This window comes from Mytilus galloprovincialis, chromosome 7, assembly GCF_965363235.1.
Source record: "Mytilus galloprovincialis chromosome 7, xbMytGall1.hap1.1, whole genome shotgun sequence".
Classification (NCBI taxonomy): Eukaryota; Metazoa; Mollusca; class Bivalvia; order Mytilida; family Mytilidae; genus Mytilus; species Mytilus galloprovincialis.
The window spans coordinates 75,578,259-75,591,418 of record NC_134844.1 but is presented as its reverse complement, the minus strand read 5'-3'; the positions used below and the strand labels follow the sequence as shown (position 1 = coordinate 75,591,418).

The 13,160-nt window shown below is 32.6% G+C and overlaps 1 protein-coding gene across 1 annotated transcript; it reads right to left on the bottom strand.

Moving 5' to 3' along the window:
* Window positions 1-2,401: 2,401 nt before the first annotated feature.
* LOC143083661 (uncharacterized) lies at window positions 2,402-12,682 on the bottom strand. The gene is made up of 8 exons (XM_076259944.1): window positions 12,504-12,682; window positions 12,030-12,121; window positions 11,538-11,578; window positions 9,442-9,603; window positions 8,091-8,207; window positions 5,450-6,106; window positions 4,818-4,878; window positions 2,402-3,468 (listed from the first exon to the last, which is right to left on the bottom strand). The coding sequence occupies exons 1-8, from the start codon at window positions 12,551-12,553 to the stop codon at window positions 3,359-3,361; spliced, it is 1,290 nt and encodes a 429-aa protein (XP_076116059.1). The 5' UTR covers window positions 12,554-12,682; the 3' UTR covers window positions 2,402-3,358.
* Between the last annotated feature and the right edge of the window lie 478 nt (window positions 12,683-13,160).

Genomic DNA, 13,160 nt, shown 5'->3' with positions numbered 1-13,160 from the left:
ACTATTAAAATAATTATCACTATTTGGTTGGACAGTAGATAGATAATCAACTTTTAAAAGGACTCATAGATGATTACTTAAGTTGTGATACCCTTATTAAGTATAAAGACCTAGTATCATATCATTAACACATTGTTCAAAGTAATCCTGCCTCCTGGCTGTGTACATTGTGTACCAATTATTGTAATGACCCATTGATTATGCAGGGATTATAATACCAAACAATTGATCAAGCGTTTAAGTAGGTCTTAGTTGAAATATTCAATGACCCTCCACATTTATATGAAACTTTTTGACAAGAAGCTGCTGCAACTACTTTATTTTAGGAGTATAATTGTACAATTGTCAGTAAGAAATTTTTCAACAATAGGGTTCATATCTATAATACTAAAATTACGAGGTCCAATTTGTCAGCCGTCATCGGGTAAAAACGACAAATCAAAGAATTCAACTCTATATATAACTAATATAGGACAATGGTGTAGATTAAAAATTACACCACTCCAGACCCTTTTGTTTTCCACATAATTAATATTGCCAATAATTAACAAGTTCCGGGTCGAATCCGATACCGATACCAATAGTATATTCACCTGTTAGCTATTACCTTATCTGTACGTTCCGCATTTGACAGGCGCACCACCAAACGGTGTATTTAGGATTTTGCTATATACACGGGTCATAATCAAAGGGCTGACACTACTAAATTCAATCATTGTCAAATTGTTCCCTATTGAAGTTTTATTCAGCAATCAGCAAGACTTTCTAAGATAACTAATATAGGACAATGCTGTTGATTAAAAAAATACTCCATTCCTGGATAGCCAGGACCTTTTGTTTTCCAAATAGTTAATATTACCAATAATTGATAAGTTCCAGGTCGACGGGTTCAAACAGAAAGATTTGAAAGCAGAGAAAACTTTGTATCTTATAATCGACATGACTTTATTAGATGACAATACTAATTACTAAAATAAGGCTTAGGCATAGTTATATACTTTAATTCAGTCACGGACCCGCGATATCACGGGTGTGTACTTGTAAATAATAAAGACACTACTTTTTATATCACATGGTTTAATATTTTCCTATTAAATAAAAAAAAATATCAAAGCTGCACCTAACTGCACTATGATTATCACATCATATGATATCTAAAAAAGTCTATAGTATAAGGGGGGTAACTCGAGTTGCCTAAAACCCGTATATTTTGTAGAAACCTAGCCGCCGACGACCGACTAAATTTATTTCAATATATTCAAACAAATTATTATCATAAACTATTGTTGAGTATAATTTGGTATGAAGTATCCCGCAAGCTTGGAGCTGTTTGATACATTTTGCAATAATAATGAAAGTGTCCGTCTTTCCGACCTCACCGTTTAACAGGACTATTTTTCAAAAGCAAAATACAGTAGAAAACTCACGTGTATTGATAAGATTTGAATAAAAACAGTTAGGCCTTACCATGCTTACCTTAAACAATTATTACATACAGCAAATATTAATATTGGTCTGATGGTTGATGTAGAAAGCACCTTTCGAAATAGAATACCGGCAAGATTGTGAAAATCGTGGAATGAAATACCGGAAGCTTTAATATTTCCGTTTTCTTAGGGCGCCACCTAGTGACCAATGGAATAGTTAAATGGCAACCAACGCCAAATATATAGTACATATATTAACATTATAACTATTATTTTATTTTATTTTATCTATTTTTATTATTATTCTTATATCTATTTTTTATTTTATTTAATTTGTTTTTATTTTGATCCAGTTAAATTTTTTTTTTTATCTATGATACAACATTTTTGACTGCTTAACTTCTTAAGAACAACAGCATTCCCCACACAGTTTATTTCAGTGCGTAAAGATAATTAACAATCATTATTGGATTCCTAAAATTTTATGAAAGCAGGTCGACCAAGATTTCACCCCATCGTCAGCTGCAATGACAAGAGGGGATGATTCATTACTGTTAGTTTTATACTTTCTTTGAGAAATTCGATGATACGGTATAAAATTGCATGACCATGGTTACAAACATAAATACTTCGTTTTATTATGTGTTAAAATTATCCTCAAAAATAATGATGTCAAATGATTCTATTTTTTTTATAAATATTTCAACCTAATTATTACAAAGAACAAAATAATACCGATATAAAAATAAACAATCAAAAAGCCTAAACAAAAACAAACAACATAAATAACAAAAAAAAAACATATACACTGCAAAAAGTACACAGGATTGAAAATAAAGAGGCCCATGTCCCAATTTCATTTTGTAATCACAGTTACCAACGTTAGATACAATCAAAAATTAGTATCAACTATACTGTCATCAAAGTTATTACATTCTAATACATGTAATTATAATACACTACATACAACTGATTCCATTTCTAAAAGGGAAAATCCATTGTTTTCCTTTTTTATCTTTGTAAACCATTTTAAGATTAATTTAATACATTAAATGCTTTTTTAATACTTTTTTACTAACTTAAGTATTAGATTTTTCATATTGGCTATAGAATTTTTACAAATTTTACAATATTTTGTAAATTTATTATGAAATGTTTCCTTCAATATACTAGTCCAAAGACCATTTTTAACATGTACACATAGCATAAAATTTGCTATCTGGTCGTTAGACCAAAACTGAAGAAGTGACTTTTTATTGTTGTAAAAAAAAACATCAATACAAACTTAATAAATACCAAATGTTTAATCCACAAATGTTTTGAATAAAGATTGTGGTCTTTCAACCAAAAAAGAATGTTGTCAAACGATATTGTATTATTCTGGTCTAAAGACCAAATATTCATGTATTTTCTTATTCATATAGAAAAAACAACCAAACAATTAAACCAATCTATAGGTTGTTTGATACTCATAAACTGGTCTTTAAACCAAAAAAAAAAAGAAAAGAAGAAGAAAATGATTCGGTAGAATTTTTAGTATTTACTATTAAAAACAAAAGATCAATATAAACGAATAAAGGCCAGATAAAAAAAAACACAAAAAACATCTAGGATTCACTGTCAATGTCATTCTAATCGCTTTGGGTCTCTCACATGTTATCAATAAGTTACTACTAAGATATTTTGGAGAATAAAACAATTTTTATTAATGAAATATTTAAAATGTGTTCGAAACTTGTAATTACAACTGACAACTGTCTGAATAATATATAAGTTGGTTTGAAATAGAAGGATAGATATGTGATGTAACAATTCTTTCCCAAAGACTTAGGAATATTTTGAGGTAAAATATCAACACTAAATGCAAATATTCATCTATCAAAAGATACATGAACAATGATTCTAAAAGAAAATATATCGCTAAGTATAATCTATGTTTTGTAATAACTTTTAGTTTTAAAAAAATAAATATATGAAGAGTAAATTTTTCTGGAAATTTCTTTAACATTCTTCTTCCTTTTCTTTGCTTGGCATGTTTTCTCTGAAATAGAAGAAACGATATATTTACATAAATTTGCTTAATGCATATTCATCTTTTTTTCTTCAGCTTTAAAGGAAGATATCAATATGAGGTTGAAAATGGCGATACCTTCGTGACTATTCACGGAAAAATTCGATGATTTTTCATTTCCTATAGTTAATTATCTGTTTTTAGATGGTGACGTTCCCTTGTCACCATCTTACGGTGTTTATATATCTCAGCTTGTACGATTCGCTCGTGTATGTAACAATGTTTTAGATTTTAACGAGAGAAATTTATGTATTACTGAAAAATTATTACACCAGGGTTTTCGATATCACAAACTAGTCAAAACATTTACTAAATTTTATCATCGGTATAAAGACATCATTCGTAAATATAGCTCAACATGCAGACTTCTAATACGTTCAGGTATTTCACATCCAATTTTTTATGGAAATATTCTTTATAAAGCACAAAGGTGTCAGTATTCACCTCAGAAACTTACAAAACCTTTGAATAGACTTATTAAGAAGGGATATAATTACGATACTGTTGTCAAGTCATTAAAAATTGCATATTTTGGCGTTAATATTGAGTCATTGATAAGGTCTTTGCATCGGAACTAAACACATTTATTCTAAAAACAGTTGTTGGCATGACACGGGTTATGTTCTTCTCATATATGTTATGATGGTATGATACTAAATCCCTAACGGGAAGGATTGTGCCTGATGTTCATATGATGATTCCATAATCTTTCAGTCAGTTTAATTGAAGTCTGGAGCTGGCATGTCAGTTAACTGCTAGTAGTCTGTTGTTATTTATGTATTATTGTCATTTTGTTTATTTTCTTTGGTTACATCTTCTGACATCAGACTCTGACTTCTCTTGAACTGAATTTTAATGTGCGTATTGTTATGCGTTTACTTTTCTACATTGGTTAGAGGTATAGCGGGAGGGTTGAGATCTCACAAACATGTTTAACCCCGCCGCATTTTTGCGCCTGTCCCAAGTCAGGAGCCTCTGGCCTTTGTTAGTCTTGTATATTTTTAATTTTATTTTCTTGTGTACAATTTGGAAATTAGTATGGCGTTCATTATCACTGGACTAGTATATATTTGTTTAGGGGCCAGCTGAAGGACGCCTCCGGGTGCGGGAATTTCTCGCTACATTGAAGACCTGTTGGTGACCCTCTGCTGTTGTTTTTTATTTGGTCGGGTTGTTGTCTCTTTGACACATTTCCCATTTCCATTCTCAATTTTATTGTCAATTGTCGCGATCGTAAACGATACTTTTTGGGCATACTTTACCCTCCAATATACTTAAAATTTCTCAAATGATAGAACAAAATACAAATTACATAATACCTTCTGATTCTTTTCTATTTCCTTTTGATGTCTTTTTTTGTTGTTTTGGTTGTACTTGCACCTGAAATGTACGAGTTCATATACATTGTAGTTTGTTTGAACAAATCACGTTTCTACATTTTGAAAATAACATCGAATGCAGATTTTTAAATAATTGATCTTTGACTTAACATATAACAGAAGACGATAGCGAAAAAAAAGGTCACATTTAGTAGCGTGATCGACTTTTTAACATTGCAATGATTTCCACAGAAACAAGTATTAAAATGTGTAGTGGGTCGGTCTAAAGTTGGAGCGATATGACTGTTTTTTTTTACTTTGCTCCATGTTGAAGGTTCACTGTCACTTTTAAATGAAAAACGTAGAGCGCTGTTCCTTTGGTTTTTATTTCGTGACGTATAGTATTTTTGTGTCCTATATTGATAAACTATGTCTTATCTTTTAGTTAAATGAACTCTGGAAAGCATAATATACGGACAAACTTTTCACATCGACTTAAAGCATTATTTATATTGTGATGGTCTATTTGTTTTACTTTTTTATTTCAATACAATGAAACTAGAGATTAAATTGATTAATATATAAAATGAGAAATGTGAAAACTTATATAGATAAGAACTAGACCGACTTACAAAACATTCCTCTCGCTCATTTTCCAATAATCTCCTTAGTTCTGCTGGAATGTCTTGATCAACGGATGGTCTTTGTCTTTTCAATTGCTGTTTGGGTAACAAAGGGAGAATCCATTTTGCCTTTGATAGAACTTTTGTCCTTCTGTATGGCAGACTGTCTCTAATTTTTTCTAGATGTCCAAGAAATCTTTCCCACCACTTTTGCTCTGTATGTTCTATTTGATCAGTGAATAGACATTGCCACTGTGGTATTCTAGATTTGATCTTATTTATATCTATCTTCTCGAATTGAGGATTGACAACTTTTGGTATTCCCTTTGGTAAATTAGGTTTCCCGGAAATTAGTTGAATAATGCCATGTTCAGTTTTCCATTCGCTGTCTTGGAAAGCTTTGTACTGCATTTTCACATTATGTGTTGCTAAATCCCGGATAAACTTATAATGCAAAGGTTTAGTATGCTTACGAATGTCGTTAAGGCTTGATGTTATCCATGAACGAATGTCATAAATAGCCTCTATATCCTTAACGTTCGGAAGCATCTCCTTCAGACGAGGCATTGTTTCAGCATCATTCCTACGAAGAGTTTCAGCTATTCGGCTAAAAGCAGCATCCACATCTTCGTGTGTATGTCCTACTGGTAAAAATGATAAATGCACCTGAAAAGAAAATTTGCTATTTGTAACAGTAAAATAATTGGTGATTTAAATACGCTAACCTGTAATGCTAGAAAGAACTAACATTATAAGTGTGTAAAATGCCAAATTGCTTGTATTTTAAGAGTTTACAATACCCATCGTATTGAAAGGCAGTAAACTTCAAAATGTATATGAATAAAGAGCACGTGATACGCCCGTAGTATTTTCAAAGAATTAAGTTCCAGTACTCCTAAATGTCATGTTATAAATCTATATAAAAAAAAAATTCAAGGGATGTTATATTGATAGATATAAACCAGCCTTCAAAAGTTTCATGAAATCTTTTTGAGTTGTTGTCCGAAAACTGACTAATCCCCATCCCTTTATGACTAAAACCCCACAACTAGGAACGGTAATTGCCATAATATATAACATCGATAGCATACTTCAATAAACACTTCACCAAAGTATCATGAAAAATGTTCAAAGCATTTGACAGTTATTATCCAAACACTGGAAAATACCCCTTTTAAATGGATAAAATTCCTATAACTTAATTGAACACGTAAAATCTAAAATTCATAAAAAAAATTATGAAAGAGAAAGAGACTCACGTAGACAGATCTATATAAATAATGTTTGATGCAGATTGTTATTATCCGACATGTTGACAACGGACGGACGGACTAACGTTCAGCGGTATACTATAATACGTTTTGTAAACAGATGTACATGTACTTATACAAACTGTGAGTCAACTAGCCTATTTTCAAGATGTGTGTGTTAGCTCTCTGGTTAGAAAAAAGTTCCACCTAATTCATTAAGATATAACTTCTATTCTATATAAGTTTCACTGGGAAAAACATTTCTAACTAAAATCGTAGAAGTATTTTACTTCCATGCTAAAACCTTATATTACAGGCATCATAACTTACATGATCAACCAAAAGTCACACAAAAAAATCCCCAAAAGGGGGTCTTGTAAATGAATGTTTTACAGACAGACGTACCATTAGCATGTATAAACTATAATCAATGATACATACATGTGTGCAATTTCAGAGGTAATTATATGGATAGGCAATAATTAATGTGTCAATTGATCATATATTTTCATAGTCTGGTAAGATACAATGTATATGTATATACTGTGCACTGTTCTTTTTATCTACTTGATGTGAATGACCCCATGTGGTTAGCATCTTTATCTGTGGAATTATTGTTGACACAAGATAATTAATCCTTATTAAGATGTCACAGATTATATGTAAGAGAAGAAATATATACAAACCATTAATATAGTATAACAAGAGGCTACGTTTTTCAAGTCCAGTCCTACATTTATAGTCCCTCCTCGTGAAAAAGAAGGGGGAAGACGGTTCTGATCCCAAAATCCCGGGCTTAAAAACATGAAATCCCGAGGTCCCGAATTTAAAAAAAAATCCCGACATCCCAAACTTCGGAAAGAGAATTCCCGGGTCCCCAAAGCGTAAATCCCGAGCTTATAAACACCCCGAAAAATGTCTTGCCGCCCCTCAAGACCATACAATTTCGAATAAAGCAAATCATTGTATTTATTTCTCGAGTAATAATAACACATAAGAATTCAGTGCTGATGAATTTTAATGTACTATATTTTCAAGGATTTGAGGGATCACAGGACCTTATAATTATCCAATACCCACCCCCTCCCCCGGTTGGATCTGCCTATACATTATGTTTAACACTTCCCACAGTTTTAACCCTTAAACCAAACCGTTTTAAATCTTGAAATAACCACACCGTTTAAATCTAGCAATAGCTAATACTTATTTCTTGAAGTGAAGAGGAAGTCCTCAACAAATTTGCCGAGCGGAGGTAAGAGGAATATATATATTTTTTTTGAGTAAAACTATTTTCACCTTTAAGGGTGCACACGCTCATATATATACCCACACAACCACCGGGTAACTGTTCCTTTCAATAAAGTAACAAGAATCGCAATGATTTGTAAATTGCAACTTACCTCATTGAAAATGCGTTGGTGAACAAGGAGTTCACAAAAACCCAATACATATCGATTTTTATTTTCCCGCCAACAATTATCTGCTTGCAAGTACAAAATAGGCGGTAACTTGTTACCCTACAAGAACAATAATCATAAAATTACTTCAGTATAGTATCTTACCACAGTTTTACCTTATAGACACATCGTTTTATAATAAACTTCTTATAATCACTCGTAATAATCCGTAAATGGCTCCCGAACAATTCATTAAAACTGTCAAAACTGTCGCAAAATGACCAAATCGTAAGGGTTTGTGAATGTGTGTGATCCTTAAGGGCTCGTTAGATAAGTTCGTGGATGTGAAACGGTGCAGGATAACTGGGATTGTCCATAGATCAACTCAAACCATCTACAAAGTCAACTCGGATCAGCCTATTCAGACAAAGAGATGTTCTACTTTTTAAATGATTAAACGAGTGTCTACGAAGAAGACAATTCAGACCGTCAATGAAAATGCAGCGAGATTATTAATGATAATCATCTATAATAAAAAAGAATTCAATTTATGGAAAAATTACGGATTTACATAAAAAATTTTGGGGGCACATTAACTCGATTTCAAAGGCAACAAGTTAAAATGGCAATTGTTATGCCCCACCTACAATAGTAGAGGGGCATAGTGTTTTCTGGTCTGTGCATCCGTAAGCCCGTCCGTCCGTCCGTTCGTTCGTTCGTGTACTTTGGACACATTCTTGTTATGTTAAATATATAACAATTAACCATTCAAAAAGCACAAAACTCTGTCATTCAAATTATATGGCTAATCAGACGAACTTATTTGTTTTGGGTGTATAGATTAATTATTTTTAACAAATTAAAAAGATATGTAGAAATGTGGATAACAGTAAAACTCGAAACCAATTCAATACTTAATTGATATGGTGTGCCGCTTGGATTCTGTTATCTCATTCTTTACATAATACTTTCGATTCAAAAAAATGTATTACTTTTCATATAATGCCTAGGATAAATGCAACTTTTTATTGGTATGATTTTGTGTGATGTGTTCATAGGAGTTCAAATCTGAGAATCAGCTATTCCTTATGTCATGTTTACCTACGGCGAGACTTTTTGATGTGAAAAAATACAGGGCGTGTCATATAACAAGTAATTGGAACTCTTTTGACCTTATTTCCGATTGTTTTCAAATATATTCATATATTTTCAAGCTGGAAATGTGACCAATTCAAGCGGCACGCTCTATCACTTTGTATATAGTATAGGGAGTGCTCATCACCACCCTCACCCCACCCGAGGTCACACATGTATTGCCTGATCATACGTTTAAATTGTGAAGTGTTTTACTTACCATAAGTTTTGAAATCTGGTGAAGAATTAGCATAAGGATATTCATGGTCAGGTTAGAGTCGTGCGCATATTGGTTCCAGTCGAGAAAGGTGAAAAATTTATTTTGTCCATGAGCTAAAACTCCGGTGACATGTGTCGTTAGTTGATCAACTTTATTCACAGCCTGCAATAAAACGTGTCAATAAGACAACTACATATATATGTAAGGACCAAAGTAAAAGATATATACAGATATAGATTCGTTTTAAATTAATTTTTTTTACTATACTAAAGAAATATAATAAAAAATTATTTACAAGGCATACTAAAAAGAGGAAGTCTGTAAAAAACTGACAAAATCAAACGCTGTGTACGGAACAAGTTAATTCGAAACCCAATTGCCATATTCCTACATTTTTGTAGCTTGGTACATAAATTTTAATTTAAAAAAATGGAGGTACAATGTCGCGTATGACTGTATGGATCTGTCATTTAATTTACAGTTGTGGCGTGGTCGTAAATTCGCCAGGGGCGTAGCTACCCGGAGGCACGGCAGCATGTGCATCCACGTCGTTTTCACAAATAAAAAAAATAAAAAATAAAAAAATAAAAAAAAGCAGAAGAGAGAGAGATGAGTTGGTCAGTCGGAATCGGAGACTGTTGGTGTTTTTCCATCTATCCCGGATATTAGTTTGACAACCTAGTTACAAGTGTTGATGAAGCTGTTCATTCAGAAAACTTAAAGATCGTAGCTCCGAAGTTGCGTGCACATTGATTCGGCATGCAAAAAAAGAAATCGCAAAATAAAAATTTATAAATTGAATGTTAAAGGAAACACCTATGTTGTCACTTTTTAATTGATGAAATATCATTAAATAACGACATTTGGTTTCAAAATTAAAAAGAGATTATGACAAAATCGGAAGGTTACCTGTATTTTTTACAAGATTTTTACTTTTGAATTTGTAATACTCAGTCTAAGATATGTAGTTTTGGAGCACATTTTACAGTGAACAGTTCATCAGTTTGGAATGAGATGTACCAATCGACATTAGAATTGTCAGATCCCTTCGATGTCGTTAAAAATATGCCGCTGCGATGTGGTTGACAGACTACCGGAGCCAATCACCCTGCAACCACGCCAAAACAGTATTCGAAAGTCTCTTTTTTTTTTTGCGTTCATAGACCATATGATAAGGCAACTCGATAGTGGAGTCGCGTCAAGTTATCAGAAAATCGCTTCTTTGTGCTGTATCTGCTTCATCGTGTTGTAGGAAATATCACAAACGAACAAATCTCAATATTGTCTGAAACATACGAAACTGACCTAGCATGTAATTTTGACGAATTCAGTTGGGAGGTCGCTCGATGCCGAACACGAACACTGGTTTATAACATCTCGCGAGTGCTACCATGCCATGATGGTCCTGAGATCTATCAGTCACGGTACTACGTATGTAAACAAATGTACGATCAACAATGAACAACGAAAGATACATAGCATTACTGCATATTCATCGGGATTTCAGTGTGAATCTTGACAAAGTAATAGAGAAGTTTGTTTCTGCCCAGACCCGGAGAGCAGATTTTGGACAATTTTTAGTAAATTCTGTATCACAAATATGTGTTGTTTATGTATTACTATATTCAGAAGATTTATTAATAGTTTTACATTCATAAATTTTTATCTACATATAGCTCTTCTTTTAACCGTCCTATGACCGAAAACCGAAAAAAAAATAATCTGCAGAATAGGGTCCCAAAATTTTTTCGCCTCGCTCCGCTCGGCAGTAGTTGCTTCCACATCGTTTCTTTCTAGCTACGCCCCTGTTCGCGAATAATTCCTCTCAAACTGCCGTCTAAAACTTGCAATGAGATAAAAGCTTAGTATGATAAATTAATTGTACATAAAAAATCGCTCTAAATGGATAGATTGATTTATTGTTGGTTGCTTAACCTCTGGTGCTCTTTAAAAGAAAACGTTTGCATGGTAAAAGATACAAAATAATGTCTGAATAATTCCAAAGTTCCACATCAAACTCTATAATCGGAAGAAAACTATGATGTTCGTACATTTCCGAAGAGGGAATTTTCTGTTATACAAAATACCTAACTTACCTTTGCCATTCGACCAACAAAATGAGGAAGATTCGTTTTTGCTACAATGAAAACAAAATTTAAAGTTCATGTTATAAATAGGTAAAATTATGAAAAAAATAGGCAATCTGATAAACTGTTTAAATTGTCATTTCAGTCATCCAAATTTGATTTAATAGAATAACATCACAGTTAAATTCACATTTGGAATACAAAAAAAAAAGCGGAAAAAAATAATTCCTTATCGAATTCGTTTCATTAGTTTGAACAAAATAGAAAAGATTTTAACTTCAATGTTTTTTCTGTTCATTCCAGATCTAATTGGTTATGCCTTTAAAGTTATCAGATGCTCATAGGCAATGAGAAATTGGCAAACTGAGTCAATAGTATATCGACTTATACAAAACTGACGCAATTTTAACTGACTTTTACAAAAATGACCGACCATTAATCTTACGGTCGACCCATTTTTCTCTAAAAAGTCCAAATATTTAGCCGTAGATCATAACTTACACTGATCCATTCCATCTATAATTAAGCTTAAATATTGTGATGGGGATGTCTTTGCAGCGTTTTTCTTTGTGTAATAGTACTTTCTTTCTAACCTGCAAAAATAGAAATTAAACATGTTAAAATATTAGTTTGCTGTTCAGCTTGCTTCTAGTAGCAAGCAAAGTCCACAAATACAACCCGATAAATTGATTGTCAGATTTTAATTTTATTCATATTGTTAAATATCAGCTGCTAGATACGATATGGAGCTTTTTGAATTCGTTCGCTGCGCTCACTCGAAAAAAAACTTCTTATCGTGACCTGCAGCTTACCATTAATATACAGACATTGTCAATGTAACACATAAACATAAACAACAGGACACGGTCGATAAATATTATTGGCTGTAGCTATAGTAAATTTATATTCTTCTATGTGTAGTATATATTATAACTTGACTTTGATGTCATATTTATTAATTGCATATTTACATACATCTGTCTGCTATTGTGTTCTCTTCGTTCAGCTCGCAATTTTTCTCTCATCACTGGATCATGCGTGGTCTCTATCTGTCTTTCCAAACTTGTACATACTGTGCATTTCGAAAAGGAATTGGTCTGAAAGTGTAAATACAATTACAATACACATAGCATATACTGGCAAATGTTTGCGCTACATACCAATGACTAATTTGTAACTATTTTAGTTGCACTTTCACATCTACATACGTACGTACGTAAGAAGTCTGAATTTATAAGTTAAATCCACAGTTAACGTTTTGCGAATAATCAAGTCAGTGGCGGATCCAGAAATTTCATAAGTGGGGGTCGACTGACTGCCTAAGAGGGGGCCAGCTCTGGTCATGCTTCAATGATTCCCTATATAATCAACCAAATTTTCCAAGAAAAGGGGGCCGCCTAAATCCGCCTCTGCATATACAATTATAGTGAAATAGGTTAATATTAAACTGTCCAAAATATGTCCTGGTTTACAGCATCACCTTTGTTTCGTAATGTACCCCATATAATGGAATAACAATTATTGGTACCATTTTTTTCACGCAAAGGAACGTACACGTTTCAGACCTTATTTTTTTAATATAAGTTTTAACTTGATTAAAGATTTGTGCCTAACTTGTTTGTTTTAATTTAT